The 17139-nt window shown below is 45.0% G+C and overlaps 1 protein-coding gene and 1 pseudogene across 8 annotated transcripts in view; both read right to left on the reverse strand.

Annotated features, from left to right (window-relative positions):
* LOC127210024 (serpin B6) overlaps nt 1–17139 on the reverse strand; it is a 125080-nt gene that overhangs the window by 87221 nt on the left and 20720 nt on the right. Inside the window, exons 3-6 of one of the 8 annotated variants that reach the window (XM_051169714.1) lie at nt 15656–15773; nt 13288–13430; nt 9634–9789; nt 8810–9335 (exon numbers count right to left, since the gene is read on the reverse strand). The exons of 3 other annotated variants lie outside the window; for them this stretch is intronic. In XM_051169714.1, the coding sequence (XP_051025671.1) occupies nt 8931–9335; nt 9634–9789; nt 13288–13430; nt 15656–15773 (822 nt within the window). In that variant the 3' untranslated portion in view covers nt 8810–8930. Of the gene's footprint in view, nt 1–8809; nt 9336–9633; nt 9790–13287; nt 13431–15655; nt 15774–17139 lie in introns of those variants that run through there. 4 more of the 8 variants (XM_051169705.1, XM_051169781.1, XM_051169739.1 and 1 more) reach the window with 4 other exon arrangements.
* Nucleotides 124–709, reverse strand: LOC127186880 (uncharacterized protein C6orf141-like; annotated as a pseudogene).

The following is a 17139-nucleotide window of genomic DNA, read 5'->3' on the forward strand; positions in this document are numbered from 1 at the left end:
GGTTCTTCAAGCATTTTCTCATATCCACTGTCCTTGCAGCACTTCTCAGGCTCCAGAGATCTTGGTGTCGGCAATCAGGTCCTTGGGCAATAAACTATCTTCCCTCAGCGACGCCGGGTACATCTAGGTTTGCCTGGGGTCCCGGTGCCCCACAGGCTGTGTCACTCCCTCGGGGTGCGGGGTGCGAAAGGTGACTGTGGTCCCAGAGTGCTCCTCAGTCCTCGTGGTCATTTGCCCCTTGGTCCACGCAGTCCGCAGCACCTCCTCCGTCGTCGCCTGGTAATCCACGACCCGCACTAAAACGGACCTGGATGTGGCTTCGGGGTTCCTGGGCTTGGATCCAGGGGCCAGTGGCAATGAGCCTATGGGAAAGCTTGTGTTCGGGTTCGGAATCCCGGTGGTCTCCAATCCTCACGTGAAGGTCTTCGCTGTCTACTAGCTCTGCGTTAACAGGGTCCGCTTGTGTTCCCAACCACCTCTCAGGGTACAGAAGGAAGAGTATTTTCTCTCTGACCTGGGATTGGCAATCCAAATTCCCTCGAGTTTGCAATCTTAAATCCCCACCTGGTGGTAATAAGTCCGTATCCATCCTCGCCTGCGTGGGATCCGGGACGCTGGAGTCCAAGGGTGGCCCACACCCCACCCCGCACGGAGAGCACCCTGCGCACCCCCGGGGTCTCCGGGCCTCCATGCTGGTGAGGTCATCCATGAGTCCTTGTTTTTCCAGTTCTTGCAGGAAAACTCTAGCTATGCTAAGAAAATCAAAGATGGTGCCGGCCGAGACCAGGATTTTTTCTGTGGCCTTGCAAGAACAACACAGAAGCAGCTGGCAGGACACAGGTAAAACACAATTCTAGGAAAGAGAACTAAGGAGCCCTCTTAGGTTTGGAGGATGAGAAAGGCAGACTAGCTCAGAAGAATGAAACAAAGATTTCTAAAGAGCTAGCAGTTCAATTTTAGGATTAGGCTTGGAAATAGGTATTCTGTGTATAGCTCAGAAAATAAAGTTACCTCACTGACCTAGCAGGTTATTACTAAACTTACACCTTCTGTGTCTTCATTGGTATAAATTTTAGATAATTTAAACGGATATTATACCTCTTAAATATTATTCTAGTTTGCTTCTGTGGTAAAATAACCTGATTTTAAAAGCACCTTAGGGAGAAAGGGAGTTTATCTCAGCTTCCAGTTCCAGGACATATCACTGTGGGGAAGTCAAGGCAGGAACACCAGTTTGTCACATCACGTCCACAGTAGAGAAGACAGAGGAATGAATGCACAGATGCTCAGTTGCTTGATTCTGCTCTACCCAGCTTCTCTACTCCTATGCAGTTCAGGAATGCTTGCCCAGGAAATTGTGCCACCCAGTGGGGGCTGGGTCTTCTCACATCAGCTAACTTCATTGAGACAAACCCCACAGACATGCCCGCAGGCCAACCCAATGTAGACCACCCATCATGGAGACCTTTTCCCAGGTGACTCTACGTTGTGTCAACTTGACAGCTAAAGCCAACATCACAAAGACACAGTTACATTTCACATAACAGGTTAGATAACAAAATTCTAGCTTTGGTTTTCTAGAATGAAAATGGATTGAGATATATATGCCATTTACTAGTCCTCTTTGGGAAAGTGGGTACAATGTTTTTGTTCTTTTTAAATGAAGATAGGAAGCCCCCCCCTTCTCAGTCTCTACTTGTCTTAGTACTGGCTGTTGTTGTTACTATGACACAGAACTACAGACAATATGTTCTTATAAACAACAGAGACTTACTTAGCTTGTCAGTATAGAAGCTATGGGGTCTACAAATGAGCCACTGTATATAAGTGAGGATGTTCTTGTTGGTAGATACCCTGTGGAGTCCTGATGGGGTCCATGGCTTGACACTGTGAAAGGCATGCATAGAAAAGGCAAGGACAAACAGGCTTTATAACAGACCCATTCAAGACAGCCCAGGGCCTCCCATGCAGTGCTGGCACACCCCTTTAATTTCTGCACTCAGGAGGTGGAAGCAGATGTATCTGTGTGAGTCCAAGGCCAGTCTGGCCTACACAGGTGCAGGAGAGCCAGAGCTATACAGAAAAACCATGTCTCAAACAAAAAAAGAAGAAAAAAAATATCCCATTGTCCATTAATGCTTTAGTACATGCATGAGTTAGCCCACTTACAGCAAAGCCCTCATGACCTAATCATTCCATAAAGACTCCACCTCCTAAGACCTCACCTGAGGGATTGGCATCAGCATGAATACTGCTGGGAACAATCAAAGCACAGCATCACCCCACCCTGAGCCAGAGAACCCCAGCCTCTTGTGAGGAAGGCATCTCTTTGCTGAGCTCAAAGAGAAAGTGACTGGTAGAACAGGACTCTGTAGACTCATTATCACTGAAGTTTTCCTTGAACATTCCCTCCTGGCACATATACTGTCTCTCCTGTTTTCTGAGGTCATTGGTGTGTCTAAAGACAACATAAGACTTTTTCAAGGACAGGGGTACTTTCCAGCCTGTGAGTTAACTATGTAATTTCCTTTAGAACACTTACAATCTTATTCTTCAAATAGTTTGATGTTTGATCATCAGCGTTAATGACTTCATTACAGGAACTGCCTAGAATTGGGGAAATGGTGCCTGTGACTCAACCAGATACGGTATTATTGCTTCATTTGTTCCACAGAATTATTCTATTTACTGAACAGGCCAGGAGGCATTTGGAGACAGAACAGGAGAAGATCCCGTCTCTGGCCTCAGTACAGATGTGCAAGCAGATGAAATATGGTGGGGTATGTGCAGCACCAATGCTTGTATAAGGGGCAAGAGCAAGTAGAAGCTGAAATAATGTTTGCCTTCGCGAATGTGGACCAAAAAATGGGGGGCAGAGTCCTTCATACTAGAACTGAGAAAAAGTATGCGGATGAGCTGAGTAAATGACACATAGAAGGGGCTATTCAAACTTGGAAGTGTGTGTGCACCCCAGGAGACCTGTATCTTGTTAGCATATCATTAAATTTGGGTCAATTTAGCTTGGTCCTGCTCCAAGATGATGATATGGACCTCAGCCAGGTGAGGCACAAGAGTCCATAGCAGTCACCACTCTAAAGTCTTCAAGAAGAAGCAAGTGTCCCTGTGCCGTTCCTGATTAGAACAGAACTCAATATTTTCACCTTTGTAATTTCCAATTGAGGGGGTGGTACTCACAGATCCAGCCTCAAGCTATGTGCAGGCACAGGGCTTTGGGATCAAGGCTGTGTCCAATGCTCACATTGTGGGCTGTGTGACCTTGCCACATGACATAACTTCATCCCTAGAATGGGCAGTGGTGACCTGATAGGATGAAATGAACACAACTCAGGCAACAAACTTAGCACAGTGCTGAGAACATAGTCCCCTCCATAGATATAACCCCAAATCAGGATCCTTGTTAATATCTTATTTTAATATCTGAAAACATAAAATAGACAGAAAAGTGTTGCACTTTAACCTAACAAAGAGGAAGAGGAGAGGGGCACCTGGGGAGCACAGCGTCGGGCAGATCATTATGGCCCATCTTGTTCTTCCTTGCAGCAGGAATCCCCACGGTGTGTCAGCCATCCTCTGAATGGTGCACAATGGAGTGTGCATGCCATCAGGGGTCTTTGTAAGCAGAACAGCTCCCCTGGCTACCTTAGTCCAGCTCCCTAACCATAGCATTGCTTCTCTGGGGTGTTAGTTTTTCATCATTGACAAAATATTTGACATGAATAACCTAGAGGAGGGAGGATTTATGGTGTCCCACTGTTCCAGGAGTTTCATTTCAAGTTACCTACACCCATCATTGTTAGCATGGAGGTAGGTGTGTGTGCATTAGTTAACAGGAAGCAAAAAAAAAAAAAAAAGATAAGGAACAAAGAATGGAAGATGAACTTCCAAGGTACACCTCCAGTAACTCTGTCCTTCATTTGGCTAGACACAGCTCATTCCTAAAATTTCAGCTGCCTCCCAAACAAGGGTTTAAAATGTGAGACTTTTGTTGTAATTTTATATTCAAGCCACAAACAGCCCACAAAACCCAAAGAATCCAACCCTAAATAGACCTCCCTTCTGGTATGACTCATGACAAATCCTTTCTTTCTCTTTCTTCCTTTCCTTTTTTTTTTCCTTCTTTTTTCTTTTATTTTATTTTCTCTGTGTAGCCTTGGCTGTCCTGAACTCACTTTGTAGCCTACGCTGACCTTAAACTCACCGTGACCACCTGCCTCTGCCTCCCATTTGCTGGGATTAAAGTTGTATGCCACCATGCCAGCCCTTCTTTGTTTCTTTCTTTGTTTGTTTGTTTCCTTTTCTCCTTCTTTTTTTGAGACATGGTTTCTCTGTATCACCTTGGATGTCCTGAACTCACTTTGTAGACCAGGCTGACCTCGAACTCACAAAGACCCACCTGCCTCTGCCTTCCAGAGTGCTGGAATTACTTGTGTGAACCACTCAACCCAGGTACTCAGGTATTTTTTTCTAATTTTTTTACTTTTTATTGAAGCAGCAATGACTTACTAATAATTTACTGTCTCAAAACTAAATCTAGTTCAAGAAAACAAAAGCAAATTGACCTAAACCATAATTACATGGACATAAAAACCTGTGTATACAAAAGAGGTCTCAGAAGTGATTTAGCAGAAGGCAGGCAGGCCTTCCTATGCTGATGCTGGTGTCCATGCCCATCAGGGAAGCCACATACAAGCTAGCAGGACAGTGGGACCCTCACACTGGCCAAATGAATAAGCAGTGCCCTGTGTATGATGGTGGAGTCTACTGTAAGCAGGAAGTGCCCGTGTGGCTCTGGGTAAGACCTCAACTGTGAGTCTGAAGGTCTCTCTAATTCTGCTTTGTCAGGTGGAAAACAATCTCACTTTTGAGAAGCTAACAGCTTGGACCAAACCAGACTTTATGATGAGCACCAAAGTTAAGACTTTCCCTTCCAAAAGTTAAGCTGCAAGAGGATTGTGACATGAAGTCTGTGTTTCAACAGTTGGGAATGGTGGATGTCTTTGAAGGAGGCAAGGTTGACTTATCAGCAATGTCTCCAGAGAGGGGCCTAAGTGTGTCCAAGTTTGTTCACAAGAGTGTGGTGGAGGTCAACGAGGACGGCACAGAGGCGGCAGCAGCAGCTCTATTACTACTTTCTGTGCTCCATTATTGTACTATGCTCTCCCGACATTCTGTGCTGACCACCCCTTCCTTCTTTTCATCAACCACAACAACAGCAACAGCATCCTGTTGTGTGGCAGGTTCTTGTCCCCATAAAGGCACAATTAGTATGTGGAGGACAGCTATCTCTTCAACATCTCTTCGCCTCCTACAGTTCTGTGAGGATGGGCAATGTTGGGGAACCATGTTCCAAGATGAGAGCACTTTCCTCCCATCATCCTGGTCTTCTGATGCCCACATTCAGCTTTCCCTGTTCTGACCTTCATCTGTGCCCTTTACCAGGTCATAGGACCACAGAATTACGATTTTCTGTCTTGGTTAGGAGGCAAATAATTCCCACAAGAAAGCCTTCCAAGCTTCATAAGAAATCCCTATTCTCCCTATACTGACACTTTTTTTTTTTTTGAGATAAATAGGGTTTTTTTATTGTTCAATTCTTTATGTAATACAGTTAAAGACAAAGAAGGATTCAGCTCAGATATGCTGGATCTCAAGGTTATCAGAGATGGCACACGCCAGTAGGATTTGCTGAAGGAGGCAGAGGCAGGAGGATCACAAGTTCAAGGCCAGCCTGTCCTATACGGACACGTATCTGTGCCCTTTGCCAGGTCACAGGAACACAGAGTGTCATGGTTTCCTGTGTTCTTTAGGAAACAAACAAACCTGCCAGATAGCCTACAAGTTTTATAAGATAACCCTAAATAAGCCCCCTTTCACTGCACAGACAAACCATGCCACTTATATCCACTGTGCTCTTCTGGTACCTTGGCTCGTGCCTTCACTTGCCTTAACCTGATGGCCCCAGGCTGAGGCAGAAAAAGAAGATTCAGGCACCTCGGACAGTTCCTGTGGTAGGACTTCACAAAGGCAGCAGGCTGAGGAGGTGCAGCTGTTTTGACAGGTGTCACCATTTTAGCAGATGCCACCATTTTGACAGGCTGGGCCAGGAAAGAGGGGCACCACTCTTGCTGTGAACAGCTCAGAGACTACACCCTCAAGCTTAGGGGAACTCCTCGGGTATTTAAAAATAAATACCAAATCTACATCTGTGTCCCCTTCCCAATATTCCTGGGAAAATAAGCATTGTTGATGAGTCTCTCTCTGTGTCCTTTGACTGATCAATCCTGTTAAATCTGAGTTCTGTGCCTTTAGCTTCTGTCCCCGCTACCCTCCCTTTCTGAAACAGGGTTTCTCTGTGTAGCCCTGGTTGTCTGGAACTCATTCTGTAGGCCAGGCTTACCTCCTGTGTGCTGGAATTAATCCATGCCCAGTAATTTTTTTTTCCTAACCAGAAGCTTCTTAAATGTTAGGATGCCACCAACACCAAACTTAGACAATTCCTGTACCTATCTGTACTTTATTCCTGGTCATATGTAGTAACACATGGGGGTTTTTTTTGGGGGGACTATTTATATAAAACTTGATCCTCCCCATGTGACTGGACTGGTAGAAATGAAAGTATTCTAAAGAGACACTTGTGTCTTTCAACCTGACCTTTGAAACAACGGATTTTAACAATATGGGAATTTTCCAAGAAATCTCTGAGTACGAGCCAGAAGGAAAACATGTCTCCCTAATTAAGATTCAACATAATCCTAACTTGTCAGACAACTTTACTAGGCATCCTATTGAGACTTTAGGTGTGAGAAGCCTGGGAGAATGAAAAAATAGAAGGATCCAGAGGGTCCTGGAAAGCTACAGGTGGGTCTGGGCCCTGCGGTCCTCCTCAAACTATGGCACCAGCCAAGGAAAATATAGGCAGTAAACTTCGAACCCCTACCCAGACTAGCCGACAGACAGAACATTCTCTGACGTTAAGTGGAGAAGGAGATCTGACTTTCACACAAACTCTGGTGCCCCATATTTGACCATGTCCCTTGGATGGGGACGCCTGGTGGCACTCACAGGAAGGATAATAGGTCACCAAGAAGAGACTCGATACCCTATGAGCATATACAGGGGGAGGAGGTCCCCCTCAGTCACAGACATAGGGGAGAAGAGTAAGGGGGGAGGCGGGAGGGAGGGAGGAATGGGAGGATACAAGGGATGGGCTAACAACTGAGATGTAATATGAATAAATTAATTTTAAAAAAGAAACAGAAAAAATCAAGATAAAGCCAACCTCTTAATAGCAAATAAAGGTATATTTGAATTCCTGGTAAAAAAGGAAAAAAGAAAAAGAAAAAGAAAATACTGAAGCCCAGACAACTGTGAGTCAGTGAGATACATGATCTCAGCTTCACCCAGCCTGCTGCCTTTGACCTCAAGTCAGGACCAGGAAGATGGACTTGAGGGTTTACCAGATCTCTTTGTCCCTCTTCCCAATGTGACCACATTAAGCAAATCTCCTTGTCCTGCTTTCCACTTTACTATGGTGCTTTTAATTGGTTTACTGAAGAAGTTTGGCCAGATCAGATTTGGCACAAGTTGTGACCCCCAAGTTTGAAAACATCAAAGGATGAACAAATAAAAGATATAAAAAGAAATAGTTCCCAAGTGGCCGCCTCAATGTCAATACTAATTTTCAGCTAAATATTTTCTGTAGAAGGTGAAATCAAGATACTTTAATTGACTGAGGAATAAGAGACACTCCAGCACTGACCTTGATTGTGACTGATCTACTCCTGAGCCATCCAGCTGTCCGTCAGGAGGAATCTATAACCACCATCCCCTACATGATTTATTAACCCCAAACTAAGAATATCAACAGCAACTGGGACCTGTAACAGTGATTTTTCTGTGTTGCTATAACATACAGCTTGATATTTTCATCAATGTATTTAAAATATACTTTGATTTAAAACTTTTTTGTTGTTTTATTTCCTTTTATTCTCCCTTTTCTTTCCTTTTTTAGGTATTTCAGGACAGGGTTTGTCTATATACCCCTGATTGATGTGGTTCTTTGCTTTGTAGACCAGGCTGGTCTCAAACTCAGAGATGTGCCTGTCTCTGCCTTACAAGTGCTGGGATTAAAGTCATGTGCCACTGACCAGCTTTTTGTGTTCCTAAGAGAAAAAAACAAACCTGGGGACATGAAGTTTGGGGTATCTCATTGTCCCTTTGAGATATGACCTATTTTTGCATCAGTTTTTTTCTTTTAAATATGGCACCCTAGGAACAATAAACTTATAGCAGAAAATGGAATCCCCACAATTATCTGTAAGCCCACATGCACGGGAACTAGGAAACTTCCTGGAATTTGGGGACTTCTCCTTTGGATATAACAAAGCCTCATGGGAAAGTCTGGTGGCCTATAGGTTATAAACTGCAACCCATGGCTCAAGGCCAATTCTCAGGAGGGAAATTCTGGGAAATAGTCCTGACCAAAGTCCATCTCTTGGTCAGTATTTAATATTTCATAAATCTTACTTCAAGTTTGGCCCAAAATGATGGAGTTGATTTCCTGGCAAATCACAAGATTAACAGTTCTCTTTAGTTAGAGTATCCCATTTTTCTAAATGTTTTCAAGGTGGTCAGTATTCATCACATGTAAAGCCAGCTGGAGTACCAGTACCATCACTGCATATTCTGTGGCAGGAATGAGCTCTGTAACCAGCATCACCACAAACCCACAGAAGTGCAAATCTAGAGCTTAGGAAGAACTCTCCCCATGAGACAGAGAGACACTCTGTTTTGAAGGTGGGTGCTATAAAGCCCTTTATTTCATAACTGTCATTGCACTTATGGATAAGGTCACTTAGGTCACAGGTAAACCATGGAGTTGGTAAAAGACTGACAGGAGCATCCCTCCCTCAGGGAGAGGAGAACCGGCCACAGAACAGAATCCCATTGGTCTCAACATGCTGAATGAAGAAAAGGAAAGGGTGGTCAACACAGAATCGGGGGGTGAACCTCATGCACCTCATCATCATGATGGCAGCTGTAGCAGCCGCAGCCTCTGTGCCCTCCTCATTGACCTCCACAAAGGCCTTATGTACAACCTTGGACAAAGACATGCCCTTCTGGGCAGACATTCCAGAAAAGTCTGCCCTGTCAGGCTCAAAGGCATCCGCCATGCCCAGCTTGCACAGCACATCCTTCATGTCATAGTTCTCCTCCAGCTTAAACCTCGGAAGGAAAACCTCCACCTCTTCTTCATCCATCTTGTCCAGCCTCGTCCACTCTATGAATTTCTCGTAAGTTATTTCCTTTTCCACCTAGGGGAGAGTTCAAGACTTTAGGACAGTGCTGTCACACGGGGCTCCTCAGATGATGGGGAGGCTCTACACTGCCCAGGGAGTGTGGCTGTGGGGTGATAGGGTAGCTGGGAGGGGCTAGGGAGCAGCTCAGAGCTGAGAGCTTGTCAAGCATCCTCCAGGCCCTGGGTTCCACAGCAGCCCCATAAACAAATGGAAGATGAAACATGACCATGGGAGCCTAGGAGAGCTGCCCCAGCAGAAACCCAAATGCCACTCTTTCTCCCTCGCATCCTCATCAAGGGCCCGCGCTCCTCACCGTGCTCAGTTCAACGTGCTCATCTGGAAGCATGATGATCATGTGCAGCTCATTGCCGACATAGGGAAGCATCAGGATCTTGGTGGATATCTCTCCAATATAGGTCATCTTGAAGGTAGACTTCTTAAACATCATTTGCACAGGTCTCTCCTCATTCTGTAAAAAAAAAAAAAAAAATGGATAAAAACTAAGTTGAAATGAGACACACTGGGAAAATTCAGAAGGGGAAAATAGTCATTGTCCCTAGGAGCACTTTCTTGAATGGATTCGAGAACATTCTTTCAGCCCCTAATCTTCTGAAATAGTTTAGACTTTACATGGCCATAAAGGCCCATTTTTCAAGACTTGGTCCTGAGAGTGGAACTTTGGAAAGGAAAGAATTTTTAAGAGGTGGGGCCTAAAAGGAAGATATTCGGGTCAGTGAGATGTATACTTGAAATGGGTAATCAGCTGGGCTAAATTGGTTATCTCCATATTACTTGAAGTGACAGAAATCTGACTAGCCAAATCTCCAAAGACTTGTGATGTCATGGCCAACAATGCTGTTCTATTGGGATCACAATTACTCTTAGGACTTTGAGCATGATTTCCACATTCACTGTTCTAGCCTGGCCTTCTCCCTGAATTCTGGAATAATGTATTTTTGTCTATCTGATTCTTGCAATCTGATATTCCTTTGCACAGTTGTTCTGCCAGCAACTATTACTTGTTCTGGTTGACAGTGGTCTCCTCCTTTCTGTTGCCATTTCAGGTCCTTGACCCCTGTCTTTCTCACAAATCCTGAATTTGACTCATTACCATGTTGTATTGTCTGTCCCTTTGAAATATAACCAAAATCTGACTTTACTTTTAACCTCCACTGCCATCCGCACAGCCCTGGGATACTGGGATGATCTCCTTGTCACTGTCCTCAGCGCAACAGCCAGATGTCTCAGCACAAGGCAGTGAAAAAGCAGTGCTGTGGGTGGACACCTTTGTGTGGTTCCACTCTAGCAGGAACAGAAGGTAATTAAAGTCCTTCCAACACCCAGGAATAGAAAAAGGAGCCCACCCTGCTCCCTGCTCTATCTGCTTCACCCTCTCTTCTTTGATCTGCTATAGTCATAGGCTTTTGTAGTGTTGTGGGATTATGGGATTAAGTCCCTTACTGCCCAACAAACTCGTCCTCAGAACCTGCAACAGGACTCTTATGTCCTGGTGTCTGCTCACATGCCATCCTACACTGAAGGTTTCTTCAGTGGCTCTCACTGCAGCCACATCCAAGCACAGCATCCTGCCATGTCCTCTGTATGTCACTGGAGCCCTTCCAACACCCACTATCTTCTTTTTTATACTTTACTCAAATTTCTGTCCTCCAGGAAAACAGAGCTTCATGAGAGTACAAACACTCAGCCAGTTAGTGCCTGGTGCTCAGTTGGCTCTCAAGTGACATCTGAAGATTGTATTAGTGAAAAACTAATGAGCAGGAACACTGCTCATAATTTAAATACAAAGCCATACCAACAGCCATACCAAATCCTGTGCCTTTCAAGGCATGGCCACATATATGGATTATAGTCAGTATCTGCTGTAGCCACAGAACAGTCTGTGCCTCCTGCAGTGACAGGGTAGCAAGATAATTCCTCTTGACTCTGAACTTATCAAGAGCCACAGTAAGTACTACTGTAAGGACCAGATAAACTGCATTTTGAAACAGTTGGTGTTAAACCTAACCAAGGGCTGAAGCCAGATTCCAGAAAAACCACAAACCAGTCTAAACAGAAAAATATTCGCTAGCAACTCAATCAGCTCACCTTGGAAAGGTCCAAATACACTCTCTGCTGGTCAAACTGACCAGGAGGTGGACTGACACATAGCAACAACCAATTAGGAGAAGCCAAGTCAAAATTCCTAGCACCCCTATGACTGCTTCAATCAATCTTTTCTATAGGCCAACTTGCCCCTACACCTATTACTCTACCATGAAATGCCAAGGCTTGTAACTCCCTGCGTTCAGCTTTTCTGCCCAAATGCCATCCAATAATATACTGTAAAACCCATTTCTTTGTCTAAAGCCTATAAAAAAAAAAAAACCCTCTCAAATGAGAGTTGAGGCCACTTCCCTGCATCTGCTGTGTCAGGGCATTGGAGGTGTGTCCCAGGTTTGAGCCTGCAATAAAGACTTCCTTGCCATTGCATTTAGACTCAGCTCTTGGGTGGTCTGTTCGGGGAGTCTCTCAAAATTTGGGCATAACACTATCACTTATGTACTATATGGGAAAGGTCTCAGAGCAAGGCCTTTTGCTCTCTGCCCTGTATGGACTCCAGAGTCAGAACCCTGGTGTAAGCATGAGGAAAAAAGGCCTGATACTAAGATTGGCAGAACAGAAAAGGAGAGCCAGGTCCTAAGAGCATCACCCCATGCAGGCAGCCCCAGCCTCCTGGTGGGTGATGAACTTGTATGAGTTCAACTATAGTCAACTGGTGTTTCTACTCCTTGCATTTGAAGGAAGTCCTAACACACACCTTGTTAACAAGTGACTTCAAAGACAGAAATACTCTAATCAGCAAAAAACAGAACAGTTTATTTAAGAACAAAACTTAAGGGCTAGAGAAATGCTCAGAAGTTAAAAGTACTGTTGGCTCTTCCAGAGGTCATGGGTTCAATTCCCAAAAACTACATGATGGCTTATAACCATCTACGAGATCTGGTGCCCTCTTCTGGTGTGCAGGCATACAGGTAGGCAGAACATTGTATACCTAATAAATAAATAAATCTTTTAAAAAATAAAAGAAAAAAACTTAAAATGCATTTCCTGAGAAGCTGGAGGTTCTATTTGAAGTGGGAATGGGAATTCCAAGGCCTGGTTAATGATGCATAATGTGACGTAGTTATTTTGCTTTGTCAGCCTAGGAGTATATGGACAGAGAGAGAGAGAGAGAGAGAGAGAGAGAGAGAGAGAGAGAGAGAGAGAGAGAGAGAGAGAGAGAGAGAGAACGCAAACTGTATATGGTTTTAAAAAAGCAATCTCTCATCAGCAAGCAACATGCTCCAACTTTGTTTTCTGGTCTATAAGCAAAATTCTATGCTCATCCCATCAAGCCAACACTGAATTTCACTCACTGGCTCAGTGTTTACTGAGCACTGACCATAAGCCAGGCTCTCATTACACAGAGGCCTGTCCTCAGCTGTTTTTCCAGACAGGTGAGAAAGATTTTCCCACAGAACTGTTTTGTGGCAACCAGCTGGGGGTGTGGTCCTCTTGAAGGACAGGGAAGACACAAGGCAAGCACTTCTAGGAAGACAACTGAAAAGAAAGGAGTGTGCACTACATTCAGGGCCTCAAGGACCCTTCTACGCCACATCTGGAGTGGAGACTTTACCTCCAAAGATCTATGAAAGACCATTTCAAGCCCACTGCAGAGCTCTGCCATCATGTTTGGCCTTAGCAGATGCCATTGACACAATAAGCCATGAAAGAAGCAGGACCAGGCCTGAACCATGGAGCCTGCAGCCACCATTGGTGATATGCAAAGGAGGAAGGGAAGAGAACATTCCCAAGGCTGAGAGAGTCCTGGCTGCGGAGCTGCCCAAGGGCAGGAGAAGCACAGGCTCAGGAGGAGCCTCTCTGTGAACAGAGGACCTTGCCCAGGAGTCTCCTGCACTGTGTTTACCTTGCTGACTTTGAAAGGCTTCTCCTGGGTGTACTTTTTGTTAAACTGCTCCTTCCAGTTTCCCTTGAAGTAGATGGCATTCACAAGGACCAGCAGTGTATCTGAATCCACTATTCCTGGGGACAGCAGCTCTTTGATTTTATCTGAAAGGAGGAATGGAAAAGGAAAAACAAGTAATTAAAGACTTGTGGTGGTTTGGATGGCATGTGTTTCTATGTTTGGTCCTCAGTTGAACTCTGGGGGTAGTAGGTCAGATTTCAATACCCAAAGCAAGCCTAGTGGATATACCTATCCTCCCCCTCTCTTTCTTGCCTACCTGCCTGTGGATCAGGTTGCAAAGCTCTCAGTTACTGTTCTAGCTCCATACCTTTCTGCTCTTGCCACGATGATCATGAACTAATCCTCCTAAAACTGTAATCAAGTTCCCAATTTGATGATTTTATAAGAGTTGCTTGGGTCATGGTGTCTCTTCCCAACAATAGAACAGTAACAAAGATAAGACCAGATTAGCTAACAGAGTTGGCTGGTATGTGCTAAGAGCTCATAGCCAAATGGTGCCACCTCCTGCTCTGGTCAGGAGTTTGGATAACAGACTTCATTTCTCTAAATATAAAGAGATATTTGCCCTTAAAGCAACAATTCTGGCTATTTCTCTTCCAGTCCCAGGTGCCACAGGAGCTACAGGAGCTGCAGGTTACCATGCAGACATGGTCGAGTCTAAGAACCAGACCACCCACAACCAGCGCCACAAATGACACAGAGATGGCATCAAGAAACCTCCATCACAAAGATAAAAATCTCTTAAGGGGGTTGACCCCAAGTTCCTAAGGCACATGCACTTTGCCAAGAAGCACAACAAGAAAGTTGAGTGGAGAGTGGAGTTTGACTTTCACACATACTCTGGTGCCTCATATTTGACCACGTCCCCTGGATGGGGAGGCCTGGGGGCACTCAGAGGAAGGATAGCAGGCTACCAAGAAGAGACTTGATACCCTATGAGCATATACAGGGGGAGGAAGTCCCCCTCAGTCACAGTCATAGGGGAGGGGAGTAAGGAGAAAATGGGAGGGAGGGAGGAATGGGAGGATACAAGGGATGGGATAACCATTGAGATGTAATATGAATAAATTACTAAAATAAAATAAAATAAAGGCCTGAAGAAGATGCAGGCAAACAACGCAAAGGCAATGAGTGCTGTGCAGAGGCCATTAAAGCCCTTGTGAAGCCTAAGGCCTTTAGGCCCAAGATGCCAAAGGGCCCCAGCTACAAACTCAGCTGGCTTGCTTTCATCACTTGAGAAGCAGATTCGAAGCTACATGGCGAAGGGTCGTAGGCTCTGCCAACCAAAGCCCGAGGTGCAAACCAAGGCAGAGGCTACAGCCCCAGCTCAGGCTCCCAAAGGTGATGAGACCCCTGAGAAGGCCCCATAGAAAAAGCTTCTGCCAATGTGAAGACAGATGGGCTGGTGTGCAACACCTAGTACTCACTATTTACAGATGACCAGTGTCCTATGCTGTTTGTACAAATAAACCAAGGGCAAGATCTGTTTAGATTAAAATGAAAAGCAACAATTCTGACATGAACACCAAGAAGTCATATCTCTGAGTTTAAGGCCAGCCTAGTCTACAAAGTGAGTTCCAGGATAGTCACGGGCTGCATAGAGAAATGCTGCCTCAAAGGGGAGAATAGAATCCTGGTTTCTGATTTAGAGCTAAGGATGCAGATCTGCATTAGAGTACTTTACTTGGCCTTTCACACTCAAGTCCGTGGGTTCAATCCCCATGCATGTCAAAAAGTCTTGACCTACAGAACAAAAGGTCATTGTTGTTACCCTTTAAGCACTTATGAAGGCATTAGCATATGATTATTAACAATAGACTAAAGAGCATGGCATGAGACACAGGCCTTTAATCCCAGCACTGGAGAAGCAGGGGCAGCTAGATCTCTGAGTTTGAGGGCAGCTTGGTCTACATAGTGAGTTTCAGGAGAGCCAGGGTTACAGTGAGACCCTGTCTCAAAACTCAAAAATGAAATAAAAAAGACTGGAATCAGAGTTGGCCTGGCAGGTAAAGGTGCCCACTACCAAACCTAAAGAACTGAACAGAATCTCTAGACTCCTGTGGTAGAAAGAGAAAACCAACTCCTGTCAGTTGTCCTGACTGCAGGTGTGCACAGACAAACACAAACATGCAATAAACAAAGAACAAATAAATGCACCAGTTTAAAAAAAAAAAAAAACCATAGGCTAAGTGCTTAACAGGGACTGGGCTGTGGCTCAGTGCACAGGAGAGCCTGCTCAACATGCTCAGGGCCCTGGAGTCAAATCTCAGCACTGAAAACAAGCAAACTCGAGGCAGCTTGCATTCACCTTCAGTCTTTTTGGCCACCCAGGTGTTGATGTGCTGTCGGGACTGCTCTGTGGCGCCCTGAAAGTCCAGCTCTTCCATCTCTGCTTCATAGAACTTGCGGCAGGAATCTTTAAAGGACTAGGACAGAGCAACATGGTTACACAGCCAGGAAAGTGATTAGCACCAAGCGCCTCCTTCCTCAGTGCACAGGCGCAGAAAATCAAAGTGTAATTGTGTACAGATGTGTTCTGTTCATTGTCTCCCGACCTTATTTTGGGGAAGCCTGTCTCTGAGGTTCATATCCTTCTGCAGAGAAGGAAAGCACTACACCCAGCCAGATCCCCCCAGGTTCTATCCCTGGTCTTCTAGCCTAGGCTGAGGCCTTTGGGAATAAACATCAAGATCATAGAAGGAGAGGAGAACCATTAGGACCAGACAGCAGACAGTGGAGGTCATGGGGGCCTTGGTGCCATGCCTTTGGTATTTCTGCCTCAAGATAAACCTTACATACATAGTCACCAACTGTGGATCAGGATGCTATAGCTACGGTTCCTGCAGGAGTAGCATATCAACTCTCCAATCACACCCCTATGTCATATGCAGGAGCAATTTGGAGCGTGGAGGGCCAGCTCAATTGACAGGCCACAGTATTTAGCTGCTGGGAAAGGGTGCTGGTTACCTGAATCATCTGGCTTGCAGTGCTTCCCTTTGCTCCCATGAAGAGCATGGCCAGGGCTGAGGAGATGCTCATGGGTGAGAAAAATACATTTTTGGAGCCGTCTTCACCCAGTAGTTTCAAAAGGTTTAAGGCAAAAGTGCCATTTGCTTCCTGCAGAGCCTGGAACGAGGGATTAATATCACATAAACACAGGTTGATATGTAGGCCACATCTTACTTTCATTCACACTGTGATGCCATTGGCTCAGTGAGCAAAGGGACACACACATAGCCTGGAATGCAAAGGTGGCATGCAGAAAGTGGCTATCCTGGTTTATATAGCAAATTTCAGGCCAAACAAAGCTATATAGAAAGACCTTGTCTCAAAACAAACAAATGAAAATAAGGACCTTACATGCATGCTTGATTTTTCTACTCCAAGGGCATTACACCTAATATCTCCTGGTTTCTATCAGGAGGGGATTTGTGGTATTTTGCTTTGGTTTTTTTATTTGTTTGCTTGCTTTTTGTTTTGTTTTTTGAAACAGGGAATTTCTCTGTGTAGCCTTGGCTGTCCTGGACTCATTTTGTAAATCAGGCTGGTTTGTTCATATCAAGCTGCTGGTCTCTGCCTCCGAGTGCTGGGATTAAAGGTGTGTGCCACTGTGGCAGACCCAGGAGAAGATTTTTGAGGTGCAAAGTCTGAAAGCTTGGAGAACAGAAGATTGAAAATGCAGCTGCTGGGCTTGGGAAATGGCTCAGTAGATAGAGGTCTGCCATGCAAGGGCGAGGATCTTAGTTTGGCCTCTATCAGGCTGGGCAAGGTGGCACATGGTTATTATCCTAG

This window comes from Acomys russatus, chromosome 3, assembly GCF_903995435.1.
Source record: "Acomys russatus chromosome 3, mAcoRus1.1, whole genome shotgun sequence".
Classification (NCBI taxonomy): domain Eukaryota; kingdom Metazoa; phylum Chordata; class Mammalia; order Rodentia; family Muridae; genus Acomys; species Acomys russatus.